Source organism: Simochromis diagramma, unplaced genomic scaffold, assembly GCF_900408965.1.
Source record: "Simochromis diagramma unplaced genomic scaffold, fSimDia1.1 OVJJ01000320.1, whole genome shotgun sequence".
NCBI lineage: Eukaryota > Metazoa > Chordata > Actinopteri > Cichliformes > Cichlidae > Simochromis > Simochromis diagramma.
This window is the reverse complement of record NW_024386773.1, coordinates 10135986-10154893: the sequence shown is the minus strand read 5'-3', so window position 1 is coordinate 10154893 and position 18908 is coordinate 10135986. Positions and strand designations below refer to the sequence as shown.

Here is an 18908-nt window from a genome sequence, read left to right as displayed (position 1 = left end):
ATGACCAGGCAACATTTTTCCATTTGTCTGTTGTCCAGTTTTTGATGAGCTCATGTGAACTGTATATTCAGTTTCCTGATTTAGGTGACAGGGATGGCTGTTGTGGTATTCTGCTGCTGTAGCCCACCTGCATTAACATGTTCAATAAACTGTGCAATCAGTGATGTTCTTTTGCATACTTTGGTTGGAACAAGTGTTTAACCTTTCAGTATGAAGCAGTCTGGCCATTTTCCTCTGACTTTTGACATCAACAAGTGATTTTCACCCTGAGAGCTGCAGCTCACTAGATATTTTCTCTTTTTAGATGATTCTCTGTAATCCCAGAGATAGTTGTCCATCAGTTCAAGCACCAGTTTCTGAAAGACCAGTCTATTCACGCCCTCTGGATTAATAGTATTTATACATTTAGATTTTTTTATGCTTATATTTATAATACACATAGCATAATAGAAAAAGCTAAAAATAAAATTATGCCACAGTATTTTATTTTGATTTTATCATAATTATCACTTTAACACATTTTCTAATGGTTTTCGTAGTCTTCTTTTACATGGGCAGCCTCACTGCTTTGGGGTTGAGATAATAAAATATGAAAGATTTTATATCAAATGATTCCACTGAAAAAAATGTTCATCTAATTTTAAAAAAACTTTATGAATGAAACTCCCACACATGCTTTCATGCTTTGAATGAAAACACACACACACACCCCACTGTTTGCACATCACGTCCCAAAGATGACAAAACAGGTTTTAGCATTCCATAGATAATCACAGTGTTGCTGCATGTGACATTTTGTGATCAGAACTTTGAAGGAGGTGTCTCTTCGTCTTTTCAAACTGCAGAACACAGTGTCCCAATTCAAGAACATTTGAGCACATTCTGTTAAATGGGTGCTTTGAATTTAGATTCAAGGTCAAGATTTTAGTACGTGCACAGATTCTTTTAGATGTTTTATCTCTAATAAATAACATTTATCCTACAGAATTTGCTCATTTATTTATAAATGAACTCATTGAGCTAAAGTGGGGAGACCATGGCTTAGGCGTTTGGGAAGCGTATCTGTAACCGGAAGGTCGCTGGTTCGATCCCCAGGCTCTCCTTCCTGGTCGTTGTGTCCTTGGGCAAGACACTTTACCCTACCACCTACTGGTGTTGGCCAGAGGGGCCGATGGCGTGATATGGAAGCCTCGCCTCTGTCAGTGTGCCCCAGGGCAACTGTGGCTACAACCGTAGCTTGCCTCCACCAGTGTGTGAATGTGAGAGTGAATGAATAGTGGCATTGGTGGTTTACTAGAAGGTTTTAAAATTTCTGTACTTTTAGGTGACAGAAGGAGACATGTGGCCTGGTCAAAACACAGAGAGCTGCACTCTAAAAGATCTTTAAACATAGTAAACATACCTTGTGTGCCACAGACTGCTCCCAAACACGAGGGGACAAGTAATACCTCTAAAACACTTAAGTTGGCTTTATTAAACGTTAGATCTTTAGCTGGGAAAACATTTTTAATTAATGATTTAATCACTGAGCACAGCCTTGATTTTATGTTTTTAACTGAAACTTGGTTGGACCAAAGTAACAGTGGAGCTGTTCTCGAGACGACCCCTCCTAACTACAGTTTTATCAGTGAGGCCAGGGTGAGCAGGAGAGGAGGAGGGGTTGCTGTCTTTTTTAATGAATCATTTCAATGTAAGCAGCTATCTCCTGGAAGTTTTCAGTCTTTTGAATATGTGGCTTTACAGCTGAAGGCCCCATCCAAAGTTGTGTTTCTTAATGTTTACAGTCCTCCCAAATACTGCACAGACTTTTTTAATGACCTCAGTGAACTGCTGTCTGTGATCTGTGTTGATTTTGACTGTGTAATTATTGTTGGGGATTTTAACATCCATGTGGACAACCCTCAGGACAAAGGGACTAAAGACCTGAGTAACACTCTGGGCAGCTTTGGGCTGACTCAGCATGTAACAGAGGCCACACATAATAGAGGACACACTCTTGACCTACTGATCTCCAAGGGCCTGAGCATTTCAAAGGTTACTGTGTCTGATGTGGGCGTGTCTGATCATTACTGTGTTTTCTTTGAAAGTAAAATCTCAGCCCACATAAATATATCAACAACAGTGATCACAAAACGGTGTATAACTGAACACAGTAGTGCAATTTTTAACCAGGTCTTCCCATTAACACCTGACCTGTCCAGAGGGTCAGTCAATGAGCTCGTCAATAGCTTCAATGCTAACATGTTAAATGTAATGGACACTATTGCTCCCATTAAGGTGAAGGTTATCTCTGGAAGGAAAAAGTCTCCATGGAGAAACTCCACACTGGTGAAAAATGAAAAAAGAGAGTGTAGGAAAGCTGAGCGCAGATGGAGAAAAACAAACCTCCAGGTTCATTATGACATCTACGGTATAAAGAGAAACTTCACAATTATAATTTACAACTGAGGAGTGCAAGGAGGTCCTACTTCCAGAATCACTAAAAACTGCTGTAATAAAACCTATACTGAAAAAGGACAATCTTGACAAGACACAAATGAACAACTACAGGCCGATCTCAAATCTCCCATTTTTAAGTAAGATCATTGAAAAAGCAGTTTCTCAACAGCTCAGTTACTTCTTAAAACAGAATAACTGCTACGATGCCTTCCAGTCAGGTTTTAGACAGAACCACAGCACTGAAACCGCTCTGACCAAAGTGTTTAATGACATATGTCTGAATACAGACAGTGGAAAAATGTCAGTCTTAGTTTTACTGGATCTCAGTGCAGCATTTGATACAGTTGACCACAACATATTACTCAAACGACTGGAGAACTGGACAGGTCTTTCAGGAACTGTACTAAACTGGTTCAAAACATACTTAGCAAACAGGAAATACTTTGTATCAATAGGTAACTTCATATCTGAGCAGACAAGTATCACATGTGGAGTTCCCCAAGGTTCCATCTTGGGACCCCTTCTGTTTAACATTTACATGCTCCCACTGGCACAGATTATAAAGAACAACAAAATAAACTATCATAGCTATGCAGATGACACACAAATATATATCACAATGTCACCAGGAGACCGAGGCCCTGTACAGGCTCTTGGTAAATGCATTGAGGAAATTAATGACTGGTTGTGCCACAATTTTCTCCAGCTAAACAAAAACAAAACTGAGGTAATAGTCTTTGGCGCCAAAGAAAAACGATTACAGGTCACCAGAGAACTTCAGTTTATTTAAATCCAGGTTGAAGACTCACCTATTCTCAGCTGCATTTGAATAAAGCACCAAATCCACACTTTTAATCTTAAATTTCAAAACTTACATTAACTACTGATTTTATCTACTGTTCTGATTTGATCTGTTTTGATTTTATATACTGTTCTGTTTGTTTGTTTGTTTGTTAATTAGTTTGTTTGTTTGTTTGCTTGTTTTAATCAATTTTAAATCATGCTTTTTATTTGTTTTTGTTTCTAATGTCTCTGTAAAGCACTTTGAATCACCTTATTGTTGAATTGTGCTATACAAATAAATTTGCCTTGCCTTGCCTTGCCATTGTAAAGCGCTTTGGGTGCCTTGAAAAGCGCTATATAAATCCAATCCATTATTATTAAGTGAAAGAATGTATCCAGGATGACTTTGACCCTCGGACTATCGGTCTTAGCGTTGAAGGGTAGCCCTTTCAGGTAAACACTGACTCTGATGAGGGCATGAGAGATTTGATGTTTCTGATGCCATTTGTCCTATGACTCTCAAGGTTTTCTCAATGTTCCAGGTCAACATGCTTTATACTCAAGTCTGAAAGTTGAGAAAAAGAAAACAGAAAACATTTTAGACTGTCAAAATCATGCATTGTCCTTAACAGTAAAAGGCAATTAATCATAAAATCTTCATCAAGAGTAAATTTACTCTGAATAACAAATGAATAGTAACAAATACTAAGGAACAGAAACGAGTGAATGAGTTGTGAAATTGTGATTTTAATCATCTAAATAAATGTTAAATACCATTCTCTTAAAGGTAGGGGCTATTAAATAGTCTGCATTTCAGCTTTACAGTCTGAGCTATTTACTGGTTCAGTTTCACAATACAGTACGGTAATAGTTTGGGAGCTCTGCATAAAACAATAATCACAGTTAAAGACCAAAAATCTGCTCAAAATGTTTTGATGAGTTGGCTTGAAGATGCTGTATTATAGGCTGGTGCTTGAATGAATCTTTACCTTTAATTATGGGTTGTATATTGTTTTCTTTACTGTCATTAAGTTCCTAATAACCTGTTTGTAATATAGTTGGACTGGTATGATTGTGCATGTGCCGATTACACTGCCTGTCAGCTTAGCAATGATCTGTATATAATGCTTTGTTGCCAACTTGTTGTGACAGACAGTTGAAGTAGATGAATAAAGATAAATTAATTACACTGAGGGCAAAGCTGAGTTCAGTTTCATCTCATTTTGCACTGTTGCTCAATCTGTAGACGCATTCTAATCAATCTACATGACATAACCCTAAAAAAAGGAATTTTAAAGTTTTCCATGCACAAAATCACTCGAAGGACTTTTCTTTCTTTATGGGGAAAGATCACCATCTTCAGGCCAAGAAAAGTAGTAACATAAAGACACTGATAGACTCATACACTGTGTGGCTTTTAGAAGAAATGAGACAGAATTGAACATTTTAGGATTTTATTTCTCAAATAAAGATAAAAGTACAATAATAAATTAAAAAATATATATCTTTGGATATCAATGTTAATTTTTATGGCACATATACACATAAATTAAAAAAATAAATAGCTAAATAAATAATATTTACATTCATCATTTACAGCATAGGAAACATGGCTCCAGGTGCTAAACACTGTTGACAGAGACCATCTTAAAGCCTCTGATGGTGACATTCATATTTGTGAGCCACAGGCTGGCTTGCAGCATCTTTTCTCCCACCATGTTGGGCATGAACGGGATTGGCTGATCCACTCTTCCTCCTGGAGGCAGTGGGGGCATCCTGCAGGAAAATGTAGAAAGCTTATTTTAAAAAAATGTTTGCAAAATGTAGAAATTTATTCCAGTAACTTAGAGTGGCTGACTACAATAAACGTCCTGTCACTTTGCATCACGCCTCTAAGCAAACATTCAGTGATTATCCTGCTATGCAGCCATGAACATATACATGCATAAAACAATGCAAACATACCACAGTGACAAGTCAACATTCTCTCAAGAAATACACAGTGTTCCTTTCTGCACTGCACAGTGACACTCCTCTATTTTAGAATTCCTGTCATTAGCAGGCATTTATGGCGTTCTAAAGTCCCTGTGGTGTCTATTAATTATTGCCCATGAGACAAAAAAATCATTCTTACGTGAACTGAACTTTGCCTTGGAGCAGCCCAGCCCCAGCTACAGTCAGTACTCCACTGACTGGGTGAGAATATCGGTTGATGAAGGTCACTAGGGCAATCTGTTCGCTGTGTTGCTTGATGGACTTTTCATCTGCAACCTGAAGGACAAACACATTAGTAAACCCAGAACATTTCCTCAAGTTCTCCATTATATAACTTTAAGCTAATAAGTATGACATAACATCTGCTGTCTGCAACTCATACTTGTAACTATATGATTACATTTTTATTCAAAAAGGAGAAATATTATAGAAATTTTCAAAACCACCAATGCAGTTTTTTCACAGCTGGTGCATCATCAGATCAGATATGAAAATCCTGAATGCCCTTTAAATACTTTCTTATAACATTGCGTAGCAACCTATACTTGGTATCAAAGCATTGGAATTTGTGCTCAAAGACATAAAGTTTAATTAATTAATTTGTTTAAAGAAGTTTAAGTTGATGGATGCAATAAGTTTGTATGTGAGAAACTTTAAGGAGGAAATATTGAGAATTTTTGTAAAGTACCTGTATGATGAGCTGTGGGCTGGTGATGTTGAACTCCTCTGAGCTCAGGACTCTCTCCTGACTGGCAGTATCCTCCACAACAACTGCAAGGTTGATCAGGTTATCCCCCACCACGTCTTCATACTGTGCTAGGGGGATCTTCTGCCTCACTACCTTGACTGGATAGAGGAAGTGACACAGAAATTAGGTTGTGTTAAATAAATAGTCAAATCCAAATAGATTAAGTTCTGAAAACAACAACAGTCCTTCAAAGGTGAATATTTTAGTTGTAGATGAGAAAAGTAAATGTACCTTCCATAGGTGCAAGTTGTAAGACACCGTGGTTTTCCCAGAAGGTGTCCGAGGGGCTGTGGTTGTATTCTTTTGCCTGGGCATTGAGGTGAATCTTCAACATCTTGGCTACATTCTGCTTGTTCATGATATTCACGCTGAAGCTGACAGGCTCCCCAACAATGGGGGATTTGTCCAGGGTCAGGAAGACTAGCACTCCCTGGGATGAGCCTGCTGAATAAACATGAAAAAGTCCTCATGAAGAGATATGTTTTTAAAGAAATCGGTATAAACTCTGATGAATACATTCAAAACTACAAATTACCTCTTCTTAGTGTTGAGTCACCTGAACTTGAAGAGCTTCTTGATGAAAGTGTTGAAGTTGGGCCTGTGTTATAAAGACAGAAAGACAAATGTGAGTATGTGAGAGTGCTATTATTTCACTTTATCACTTTATTTCAATATATCACTTCATTAAATTGCATAATGTGCAAATCAATGAGCAGAATTCTAGTTTTATGGTCATACTTTTGATGTATTTGTAATCTCCTGTGATCTTTTGCAATCTGGGGAACCCAACAGCCTTAGTGCAGATGAGGGAGCCAACTCTCTCAGTGTCTTTGCTGAACCCGAGCACCTGACCCTGGCCCAAGATGATTGTATGGATATCAGCATTCACACTGGCGTAGACAAATGGGACATCATAGAACAGGTCCACACGCTTGTTCTTTATTGCTTTGACTGGTGCGGGGCCACAGCAGTACACTCCTGTGATGATGGCAGAAACAAGACCGTTTTGAAGAAGTTCACAAAGAATTAAAGAGTGGAAGAAAAAGTTTAAGAACTTTTTTTAGCACACACCTCCACTTCTCTGCTGAGGAGTCGGGTCAAGAACTTGCCAGCCATCCATTCCAGATTCAAGATCCCGACGAGTCATCCAGCACTCCACCCAGACATGGAAGTTCCTGTTAAAGTCCAACAAAAGATAAAGTTAAGCATTAAAATGTCATTAAAGTCTTTAAAGTAGTTAAATAATACAGTTTATAAGCAAAATATAAAACTGACCAGATGCTGTCTTTGGTGCGCTTTAACTTCTGCCCTGTTGCGCTGTAGTATTCCTCAATCACCAGGTTGCCATCAGTGTCATGAGCAGAGTTGAAGTTTGTGATCACACGGCAAGGAATGCCAAGAACTCTCATAACTGAAAGACGTAATGAAAGCACAATTGATTTAAAAAAGACTGTTAAAATATTTGAACACTGTCATGGAAAAAATGACTCTGTGTTAAAAAAAAAGAATGAAAATACTTTATTATGATAGCATCATTTAGAACAACTGATTATTAAAGACCAGAAGTACATGATCTAAGTTACTTGCTTTTATAAGGTTTTAAAAGATGAAGATATAAGCACCTGTGCACATGACAGCCGCAAAAACCCAGCACTGTCCATACTTGACTGGGCTGTTACCAGACTGGTTCCACTTTCTCAAAATGTCCCCACTCCCAGTCCACATGGAGGGACTGACACCTTGTTTGAAGTCGCCTGTCCAGTTCCCCTTCAGCACCCCACGGTCATCGTCACTGTTAATCTAAACACAAAGCACAACACAAGTATAGTTTTTACTGTTTGCATAGCACGTGCCAAAGATGCCAAAACAGGTTGGGGCATCCCATAATTTTCCATGTTGCCCTGGCAGTTTTACAGTAATAATTACAGTGTTGCTGCACGTGACATTTAGTGTTCAGAACATTGAAGGTGGTGTCTCTTCATCGTGTCAATGTGCAGAACATAGTGTCCCAGGTTAAGCCCAAGCTTGTTTAACAAGTAGAAATGATGCTCATGTAATAGATTGTAAACAAAAACCAAAAACTAATGTGATTCATACAATTTGTAAAGCTAGTTAATGTTGAATTTGTGTTGCTAGACAGAATCTGTTGACACTCACCTATGGCAGACACAACCCGGCTGAGGTACACGGGGTTGTTTCGGTTCAGGTAGTCCATCTTTCTGTTCTTTTTGTGCTGAGGGCTGACTTGGAGCAAATTCAAGCATGCCTCCAGAACACCAGACTCATACTTTACAGGCAGAAAAAGGAAAAGAGAAAATTTGAGTACGTCCTGTTAAGCAGGTGGTTTGAAGTCAGATTTAAGGTCAAGATTTTACTATGTGCACACATACTTTAAGATGTTTTATCTCATTGATCCTCCAAAATTTGCACATTTATTCATTTTTAACTATTGTTTTGAAGAATTATTGAAGTGAAGTGAAAGTGAACACTGGGAATCTTTCAAAACAGTGTTACAGAGAATACGATCTTTATGCACTTTGATAAAACATAATACACTCATACATAATACCTAATTTAAGAGGCACATCTTCTGGTAATACATTTTTTTTTTTTTTTGAGTTGCTTAGTGTTCAGTTTGCGACTTTCTTACCTGATCAAAACACCACGGTCTTTCAACAATGTTTGTCCCTGATCCCATAAACAGCAACCCAAAGTCACTCTGGATATATTCTTCTCTCTGATCCTCAAATGGGATGTATACTGTATCCTCTGCAAGAAATACATCCTGCATTTAGAACCACACAGTGTACTAACATTTTCAATTCATGTTCAATTCAACATTTTCAAAGAGATTTACAGATCATTCAGTCCACGGACCTATATAGTACTGTAGCAGATACTTAAAAATAAGTAATTAATAATTTATTATGTATTCTACAATAATGTAATTTTCAATATGGTTTGTGTGTTAGGCCACACAAACCATATATGTATTCTGATACATATATGGTTGCTGCAACAAGCTACCAAAATAAATCTGATTCTCCAGCACTGATACTTTGCTTCACTTACCAGAACACCAGGGGTTGCAGAGCAGGATGAAATTGCCATATGCAGAGCTTTTCTGGCCATCCTGAGTAAGCACACACAGCTGAAATCTGTAGGAGCCGACTGAGGCAGAGGCAGGAGAGCAGATGTAGATAGAAGGTTTCAGAGGGTTCCACTCCTCAGGGTCAATATAGGCATTCCAGCTGGACTTGGAAGAGCTCTTGGAGAAGGTTACAGGCATTACTGCGTACAGGTTACCTGATGGGAAAATTGAGGAATGAAGTGAGAAACACAAGCAAAAGCCTTAAATTGTGGGTTAGACCACTTGTATACAAAAGCATCCATGCAATATACTCAGGAAAGTACCTAGCATGACTTTCACCCTCAGAGTATTGATCTTAGGGTTGAAGGGTCGCCCTTCCAGCTGAACGCTGACTTTAAATGGGGCTCCTCTCCGCACCACCAGAGATTTGGTGTTCCTGAAGCCATTCGTCCTATGACTCTCAAGGTTTTCTGATTGTTCCAGGTCAACATATTTTATCCTCAAGTCTGCAAGTTGAGAAAAAAACCCCATTAAAGACTGTCAACATCATACATTGTCTGTAACAGTAAAAGGCAATCACGCACAGCAGTAATCATGGTAATAATCAAATCATAATCAAAGTCTTCATTAAGAGTGAATTTGCTCTGTATAACAAATGAATAGTAATGAATAGTAAGGAACAGAAAAGAGTGAAAGAGTTTGCATTTCTGAAGATGAAATCTCACCTTCCATCTCTTAGTCTCTCTTTCTCACAGCAACGTTGTATGACTCCACTATCGCCCACTAAAGCTATATAAGCATTTTGCCCAACCCTTCTTAAGCATTTCAGAAGGCGGGGAGAACACAGTGTGACTTTCTTCAATTGTTACCAAGGCCCGAGGCCTTGGGCAAGAACAGTACCTTTCAGTGTTAACAGATGCTAGCAAACCTGATTTTCAATGATTAATATTTGTCGCATAGACCACAAACTTTGATATTCCACACAATAGAATCTGCATTCAGACGTCATGTTATGACACAGGATTCAACTGAAGGATGATTCTATTACGTAAGTCCTAGATTTTGTTTTACATACAGGTCTGTTATCCAAATATTATTGTTTACATTGTGTTCTAAGTTTATTTGCAGAGAGGCTTTTTTCTGACGATTTTGAATGAATGACACTTGTTAACGGCTAGTTTGATGCACCCACTATTTGAATATGTGACTAATACTATATTACAAAGTTCTGCATATACAGTATGAGGTGGTACTAACTATTTATTTTGTTGACTATAAGGTTGAGTTGGATGTTCAAAGACTTGTTTGAAATTATTTCAGTTTTGTGACATGGCACGTTATCCTGCTGGAAGCAGCCAGCTGAAAATGGGCACAATATTGTCATAAAGATAAGGACATGGTTAGCAACAATACTCGGATAGGTCGTGCATTTAAACAATGCTAAACTGGTACTAAGGAGTCTAAAATGTGCCAAGAAAATGTCCCCCAGAGCTGCGGCAGCCTGAAACTTTGATACGAGGCAGGATCATTTCTTGCTTTTATTGTGTTTAACCAAAATACTGGCCCTGCCATCCAAATGACCAGGCAACATTTTTCCAGTTGTCTGTTGTCCAGTTTTTGATGAGCTCATGTGAACTGTATATTCAGTTTCCTGATTTAGGTGACAGGGATGGCTGTTGTGGTATTCTGCTGCTGTAGCCCATCTGCATTAACATGTTCAATATACTGTGCAATCAGTGATGTTCTTTTGCATACTTTGGTTGGAACAAGTGTTTAACCTTTCAGTATGAAGCAGTCTGGCCATTTTCCTCTGACTTTTGACATCAACAAGTGATTTTCACCCTGAGAGCTGCAGCTCACTAGATATTTTCTCTTTTTAGATGATTATCTGTAATCCCAGAGATAGTTGTCCATCAGTTCAAGCACCAGTTTCTGAAAGACCAGTCTATTCACGCCCTCTGGATTAATAGTATTTATACATTTAGATTTTTTTTATGCTTATATTTATAATACACATAGCATAATAGAAAAAGCTAAAAAAAACTTTATGAATGAAACTCCCACACATGCTTTCATGCTTTGAATGAAAACACACACACACACCCCACTGTTTGCACATCATGTCCCAAAGATGACAAAACAGGTTTTAGCATTCCATAGATAATCACAGTGTTGCTGCATGTGACATTTTGTGATCAGAACTTTGAAGGAGGTGTCTCTTCGTCTTTTCAAACTGCAGAACACAGTGTCCCAATTCAAGAACATTTGAGCACATTCTGTTAAATGGGTGCTTTGAATTTAGATTCAAGGTCAAGATTTTAGTACGTGCACAGATTCTTTTAGATGTTTTATCTCTAATAAATAACATTTATCCTACAGAATTTGCTCATTTATTTATAAATGAACTCATTGAGATAAAGTGGGGAAACCGTGGCTTAGGCGTTTGGGAAGCGTATCTGTAACCGGAAGGTCACTGGTTCGATCCCCGGGCTCTCTGTCCTGGTCGTTGTGTCCTTGGGCAAGACACTTTACCCTACCACGTGCTGTTGTTGGCCAGAGGGGCCGATGGCATGATATGGAAGCCTCGCCTCTGTCAGTGTGCCCCAGGGCAACTGTGGCTACAACAGTAGCTTGCTTCCACCAGTGTGTGAATGAATAGTGGCATTGTAAAGTGCCTTGGGTGCCTTGAAAAGAGCTATATAAATCCAATCTGTTATTATTAAGTGAAAGAATGTCTTTTAATGTATCCAGGATGACTTTGACCCTCGGACTATCGGTCTTAGCGTTGAAGGGTAGCCCTTTCAGGTAAACACTGACTCTGAATGGGGCATGAGAGATTTGATGTTTCTGATGCCATTTGTCCTGTGACTCTCAAGGTTTTCTCAATGTTCCAGGTCAACATGCTTTATACTCAAGTCTGAAAGTTGAAAAAAAGAAAACAGAAAACATTTTAGACTGTCAAAATCATGCATTGTCCTTAACAGTAAAAGGCAATTAATCATAAAATCTTCATCAAGAGTAAATTTACTCTGAATAACAAATGAATAGTAACAAATACTAAGGAACAGAAACGAGTGAATGAGTTGTGAAATTGTGATTTTAATCATCTAAATAAATGTTAAATACCATTCTCTTAAAGGTAGGGGCTATTAAATAGTCTGCATTTCAGCTTTACAGTCTGAGCTATTTACTGGTTCAGTTTTACAATACAGTACGGTAATAGTTTGGGAGCTCTGCATAAAACAATAATCACAGTTAAAGACCAAAAATCTGCTCAAAATGTTTTGATGAGTTGGCTTGAAGATGCTGTATTATAGGCTGGTGCTTGAATGAATCTTTACCTTTAATTATGGGTTGTATATTGTTTAAAGATAAGGACATGGTTAGCAACAATACTCGGATAGGTCGTGCATTTAAACAATGCTAAACTGGTACTAAGGAGTCTAAAATGTGCCAAGAAAACATCCCCCAGAGCTGCGGCAGCCTGAAACTTTGATACGAGGCAGGATCATTTCTTGCTTTTATTGTGTTTAACACAAATACTGGCCCTGCCATCCAAATGACCAGGCAACATTTTTCCAGTTGTCTGTTGTCCAGTTTTTGATGAGCTCATGTGAACTGTATATTCAGTTTCCTGATTTAGGTGACAGGGATGGCTGTTGTGGTATTCTGCTGCTGTAGCCCATCTGCATTAACATGTTCAATATACTGTGCAATCAGTGATGTTCTTTTGCATACTTTGGTTGGAACAAGTGTTTAACCTTTCAGTATGAAGCAGTCTGGCCATTTTCCTCTGACTTTTGACATCAACAAGTGATTTTCACCCTGAGAGCTGCAGCTCACTAGATATTTTCTCTTTTTAGATGATTCTCTGTAATCCCAGAGATAGTTGTCCATCAGTTCAAGCACCAGTTTCTGAAAGACCAGTCTATTCACGCCCTCTGGATGACGTATTATCCTTTTCACTATTACCACCTTTATATTTCAAAGTAAAATATCAATATCAATATTAACAGTTTGTTGCAAAACACTTGCTTATTTTGATAATCTCCACAGCTTTAAAATTTGAGGTATCTGGTGGTTTTCATAGTTGTCTTTTACATGGGCAGCCTCCCTGCCTGACATTGGAGATGAGATACTAAACTATGAAAGATTTTATCTTGTATGAATCCACTGGAAAAAATGTCCATCTATTCTAAAAAATAAATTAGACTCCCACATGCTTTCACGCTTTGATTACATTAAAAAGAGTCACAAAAATATGCATACCAACCCACCTAGACCACCCTGTTACTGTGGAAAACAGTAACTGGGTGGACAATAAGAAAGAGCATGTTTTATGCGTAAGTCAACTATTATTATTCGTATGATGCACAACAGGGTTGCGTGTGAATAGAAATTCTTTTTTAACATTTTTATAAGCCATATGATCAAATTTACAAAAATAATGGTTTATGTTGTAAATAAATGTAACCTGGTGGACATGTGATGATAAACCATCAGTGAACCACTGTGAAACATGAAAAAATGGCTGATGAAAGAGTATTTTCTCTTTGTCTCGTAGATGATTTCCCTTCAAAAATATATAACTAACTATAAGCAATAAAACTAGAGGACCAATGAAGAGTGTGTTTCTTTTTATACAATTCTAAAAGAAAATGTTAGCAGATAAACTGGAAACAATTTTTTTCATGTTTCTTGTTTGACTTTATGAATTGTTGGGTTTCTTAGCAGGATAACACATGAGACCAGAGTTGGAGTCTATTTTCAGACAAATAGACCACTTTCACAGACTTCCCTCTGGGTTTTGCTTTATCTCTATTATTGTTTATTCTGTATACCTACTGCTGTAAAAACAACTTTTTCCCAGCAGACATTTTATCACGCACACAGATGACACTGCTTTAGTAAGCCCCTACATGATTTGTTAAGGTAAATCATCATGGTAACAATAACCAATAAGTTGTTAGGAACTGCGTTTCCTATTTTAGAAAGTGGCATCTTCTTTTTTGCCTCCTCTTTTCAACTCTTGCCATCCGCATGGCACTATTGCCCCCACTTGCTCACAAAAGAAAAGATCTTTAGTTCCATATTGGTGTATAGAAATATCATGATTTTCCCAGAGGGACAAATAAACATAGATGAGTGACAAAGGCCTTTTCTTCTTTTCTTTTCTTGTCTACATTTCTTAATGCAAAATGAAGACATTTAAAATGATGTCAAATGCAATGAGGCTACATGAATATTAAAATCACCCTCTGTAATTATTTTATCTGAGCTGAACACTAAAAAAAAGCTGAGCACTTAAAAAAGAGAGATTAGACTTAAGGGGCAGGAGGAAAAATGGACAACAACAAATAACAACAACGCTTTCCAGTTCGGGTGGCTCAGAGTAAGGTTCCTCCCCACTTGATCTCTTTACACGAACATTCCTTAGGTTTTGTAATTCTTTGATTAATCCACCTCAAATAAGTTGTTCCACAAGGATATGGAGTTTTGCCCCAGAATAGAAGCATGGGAGGTTAGCTATTTGAAACTCGTCATTGTTCATTCTGGTTTGCCTCTTAATGAAACTAGCATCATCATTGCGCAAATCTTTTAGTAGTGAAGGAGCGCTCACCCACTTATAATTACAAGCACGGACAATATCTTGGGTGGGAAGCATTTTTGGAGAATGAGTACTGACTCGCTCTCATGAATTTTAACTGTTGCTTTCTATGTTTCATATCTGCCTGGATTATACTTTTCTTGCTCAAATCGTAACCTAAGCCATTTGTTGAAAAGTGTTAGTGTAAGAGTGAACAGTACTGTGTTGCATTATTTTACATCAACAGTGTTTTTAGTTGAAGTTGTTTGATATTTTATTTTTTAACATTTGACATTTAACAAGTAACACCAGTGCCTTTTAGTCGCAGCACATATATAATCTTTTTTTGTCTACACAGAAAGACTGTTCATGGAGTACGGTGTAAGTGTACTTAGCCTATATTTACTTTTAACAGATAGTATTATCTAAATTATAGAAATAAGCACATTCGTTCAGAACAGCCCTTTTATGGTGTTATAATAATATGTACAGTATTATTACCACCAATGGGTAAGTAAAATTCTGATGCTCTAAAGCCTGGACTGTCGTGGCCAAATTAAAGGTGTTTTTTATTTTTTATTTTATATATCATTAGTGTTATTTACCAATGGAGAACATAAAGTAACATTAAATTGAAACATTGAAAGTCATCATCCATGTCAGTGTCACTTCTAATTTGAATTTTGCATCAAAAGTGATTCTGTAAGTTTGACACTAGGATGTAATTTCATAAGGAATGCATAAGCACAAGTACTATTATCATCAGTGAGCTGACAGTTCTAGCTGAAATACCTGGCCACCTGGGGGTGTTCTGTGTGGGGTTTGCATGTTCTCCCAGCGCATGCATGTACAACATGCCCAAAAGTCTGCATGTGAATGACTGTCTCTGTGTGATAGGCCTGTTATAGACTGCCCTGGGTGCAGGTCTCTCTCTGTGTAACAGTTGGGTTAGGCTCCAACACCGCTGTGACCCTGAATTGTCCAAGCAGTTAAAAATGGATGGATTCTTCTAGTAAATGTATACATTACCATTTATAGCATTTTTAAAGTAATTAATATTTCAATTCAAATAACAGACTGTAGAACATTTTTAACAAGTATACAGTAGAGAATGCACCTGCTTAATTCAACCAACTAAACTTGTTTTTTCTTGAAACTGGCCACGTTGGACCAATTTTGTGAATAAAACCAGAAAACCTATGCAACGTTGTTGAACAATATGCTATTGTTCAACAAAATGATGCAATCAAAAAGTGATGATTAACCCTTTGAAGATTTCACTCTACATTAAATATTATATAACAATGGCACACCTTGAGTCACTAAGACAAACTAACAAAATCTGCAACATGCAAATCCAGTATTTCTTCTGCATGCATTGCTGGGAGGAGTTCAGGCATAAGCAGTATGAGGAAATCATTATTTCATAAAAAAAAAACAAAAAAAAAAACGTAAAGAAATATGTGTCATTATGCTTCATCATTCAAACTTGCAGAATGCATTGCACAAAGAACATTAACAGTTCATATATAAGTTAAAAATAACAGCTGCCATTGCTTTGTTACTGAATGAATGTTAAAGAATGTTTTAATTTTTTTTTAAATAAATCAGCTGACAACTTAAGGTGACACAAATATGTCAATGTGTAGCTACAGGTTTACAAGAGATAACAGAAATTTAATTTAGTTGTTTATTAATTCTTCAATTATACAGCAACTACATTTAGTGACATAGCTCTGGAAAATCAGAATCTCCAACAATCTGTACAATCAGATAAAATATGAACACAAAATCATAGGAAGTACTGCAACCACTGCCTTTCAGCGATGGTACTTAAATATGATGGTTGAGCACTTTAGCTAGAAACTTGGTTGATACTGACAAACAGAAAAGAATTAGGACATTCAAATACAAACTTCAGTGTCAAACATTTAAAAAGGCAAAATTCAATCATATTTAGAATAGTGATTAAAAAAAAGATTATTTTACAAAAAATTAAACAATAAACCTTCAGTTTTGGGCAGCAGTCCTTGGCTTATTGTAAACTAGGAAGTCCGAGATGTCATGCCACACGTTGCTGTCATGATAGAGGTAGTTCATGGAGGACTGCAGTGATGGCTGGAGTGTATGTGGGTAATACTCAAACAACCACAAGACGATACCCCAAACTAGCGTGGCAAAGAGTGGGAAAGGGTCATGCTTAGGCTGTGGGATGAATCCTTTCTCTACAGCCAGCCGAGACAGGGCGAACAGGATCCTGGACAGCAGGTACATGTTGATCTAGAGTAGAAAGTAAAGAGTTGTATAATCGGAACACAGACAGATGCAACAGGCAAGTTTGAAGTTTGACACCCACAGGCTGCAGTTTGTCCTACCTGACTGTTAATGTTGTTGTTATCGCCAAACACTAACCATCCACCAACACAGGCAGCCAGAAATGAGTGAGACTGTAAACTCTTTCCTTGAAGTTTCTGCTGCAAAGCTTGCAGTCCTTTGTACGTGAACACAAAGCACGCCAGGTTTCTGGAGTGGGTGTATGTGGCCTTCAAAATGGCTTTGAACTTGTCCTTTAAACTAGAACACAGGAGGAAAACGGGATGTTTTAACACTTCAGAGGCACACGAAGTGTAGCACAGGGTTTGTTTGGGGTTTTTTTTATACACACGCTTGAGATTTATGCCTTACCTGCCACTTCTAAATAGAAATGTCATAACCAGGGCATGTGGTGCTCTGATTTTGGCCCCATATCTGAGAAATAAACAGAGTATTATATAAGTGCTTCGCTACCGGCTAAAAATCTCCACTTATTGTCATTATCCTCAGCTGCTGCTAAATCCACCGCCAAGTTACCAGTCTGGCTCTCTGCCATGACAGAGAACAACAGCTAAAGGAACAAGTGCAATAGTCCAGCTGATAGCAGTGTAAGTGTAAATAAGTAAATAGCGTAGTTAAGCTCGCAGGGTGCTCCACTGAACTCACACAGCGCCGTTCCTGAATCCCTTCAAAACTGCCAACGCCGCTTTGTATTTCTCCTGCTGTAGAAGATTATTGACGGTATACAGAAGAGTTCTTATCAGATCAGGACCTGCCATGACTTTCAACGGAGCCGAGGGGAAACAGATACAGGTGGGACACACCAGTGCAGAATGCTGTGTCACATTAAAAACGCACCCTGTAGCCGAGTTCTATTAAAGGTTCCTACGCGTGCAGAAGTGCAGCTCAGTGAGATGAAACTAACAGTACAACAAGATACTATTGTGTGGTTACTGAAAGTAAATAAAATTGTACATGACGTGTCTTTACTCTTAGTTTTTTTTTTTCAACACAGTCAGGATATCTGCTTAAATCCAACAAAATCTGAAGTAAACTTTAACTCGATGAAAACTACACAAAAAACAAACAAACAAAAAAAAATGGAAAGAAGAAAATAAGTAAATAATCAAAAAATACCGAAGTGTAGTAAAACTCTAATGTTATTTGAAACCGCTCCACCTGTTGAAAAACACACTTTAAAAAAGAAAGAAGAAAAATATATTTACAGGTAATTTAACTGAAAACTCTTCAGTATTTTGCACAATGCCACGAATGACATGAGGAAAAGAGCCTACTGCACCTCATTATTATTGCACTGCAATTTATTGCTGACTGTAAATTAAATGCCTAATTTTTGATACATTACTGCACTAGTTATTCATCTTCTGCTTATTACATAATGCAAATGTGAATATCTCATATGAAAACTGAAGTGTTTTTATGTCAACCTTCACTTTAAATGCAAGCCTAAGACCAAAGACCAGTTTTTGACTTTATCCTGCAAGAAAGGTTACAAATTTTAAGATGTTAAAATAACAACAAAGAGAGGCCATAATTTGTTTAGAGGTATCAGCATGTACACATGCAGTATTCTAGCACATTTGCCAAGACACCACCCATGTAATTCAGGCAGACACTTTACTTATGTAATAGATTCATACAGTTCCCCATCATTTCTTGTTCTTATCTTTAGAAATGTCACCTTGATAACTATTAATAACTTATAGTAGATAACTCTAGTAGAAATAAAAAGTACCATATGCTTATAATACAAAAGTCAAGTTTTAAAGAAACAATAATTAATATTATGTAACAGAACAATTAGCAGACAGCAGTTTCTGAGTCACAATGTTAAGTAATGGCTTATGACATGCACATACAGTGGTGTGGTGAGTACTATTAACGTTATTCTTTGGGGTGGAAGAAAACCTATTCTAAAAACATGCTCATTT

General features: G+C 37.5%; 2 protein-coding genes across 2 annotated transcripts; both read right to left on the bottom strand.

Annotated features, from left to right (window-relative positions):
• Positions 1 to 4659: 4659 nt before the first annotated feature.
• tgm5l (transglutaminase 5, like) lies at positions 4660 to 9915 on the bottom strand. The gene is made up of 14 exons (XM_040007576.1): positions 9782 to 9915; positions 9380 to 9562; positions 9038 to 9271; positions 8616 to 8734; positions 8125 to 8252; positions 7588 to 7766; positions 7241 to 7376; positions 7037 to 7140; positions 6704 to 6943; positions 6501 to 6563; positions 6197 to 6409; positions 5906 to 6063; positions 5357 to 5493; positions 4660 to 4998 (listed from the first exon to the last, which is right to left on the bottom strand). Exons 1-14 carry the CDS (start codon positions 9786 to 9788, stop codon positions 4845 to 4847), a joined length of 2055 nt encoding a protein of 684 aa, XP_039863510.1. The 5' UTR covers positions 9789 to 9915; the 3' UTR covers positions 4660 to 4844.
• Positions 9916 to 16319: 6404 nt separating this feature from the next.
• pxmp4 (peroxisomal membrane protein 4) lies at positions 16320 to 17808 on the bottom strand. The gene is made up of 4 exons (XM_040007561.1): positions 17623 to 17808; positions 17329 to 17391; positions 17019 to 17217; positions 16320 to 16923 (listed from the first exon to the last, which is right to left on the bottom strand). The coding sequence occupies exons 1-4, from the start codon at positions 17733 to 17735 to the stop codon at positions 16654 to 16656; spliced, it is 645 nt and encodes a 214-aa protein (XP_039863495.1). The 5' UTR covers positions 17736 to 17808; the 3' UTR covers positions 16320 to 16653.
• Positions 17809 to 18908: the final 1100 nt, after the last annotated feature.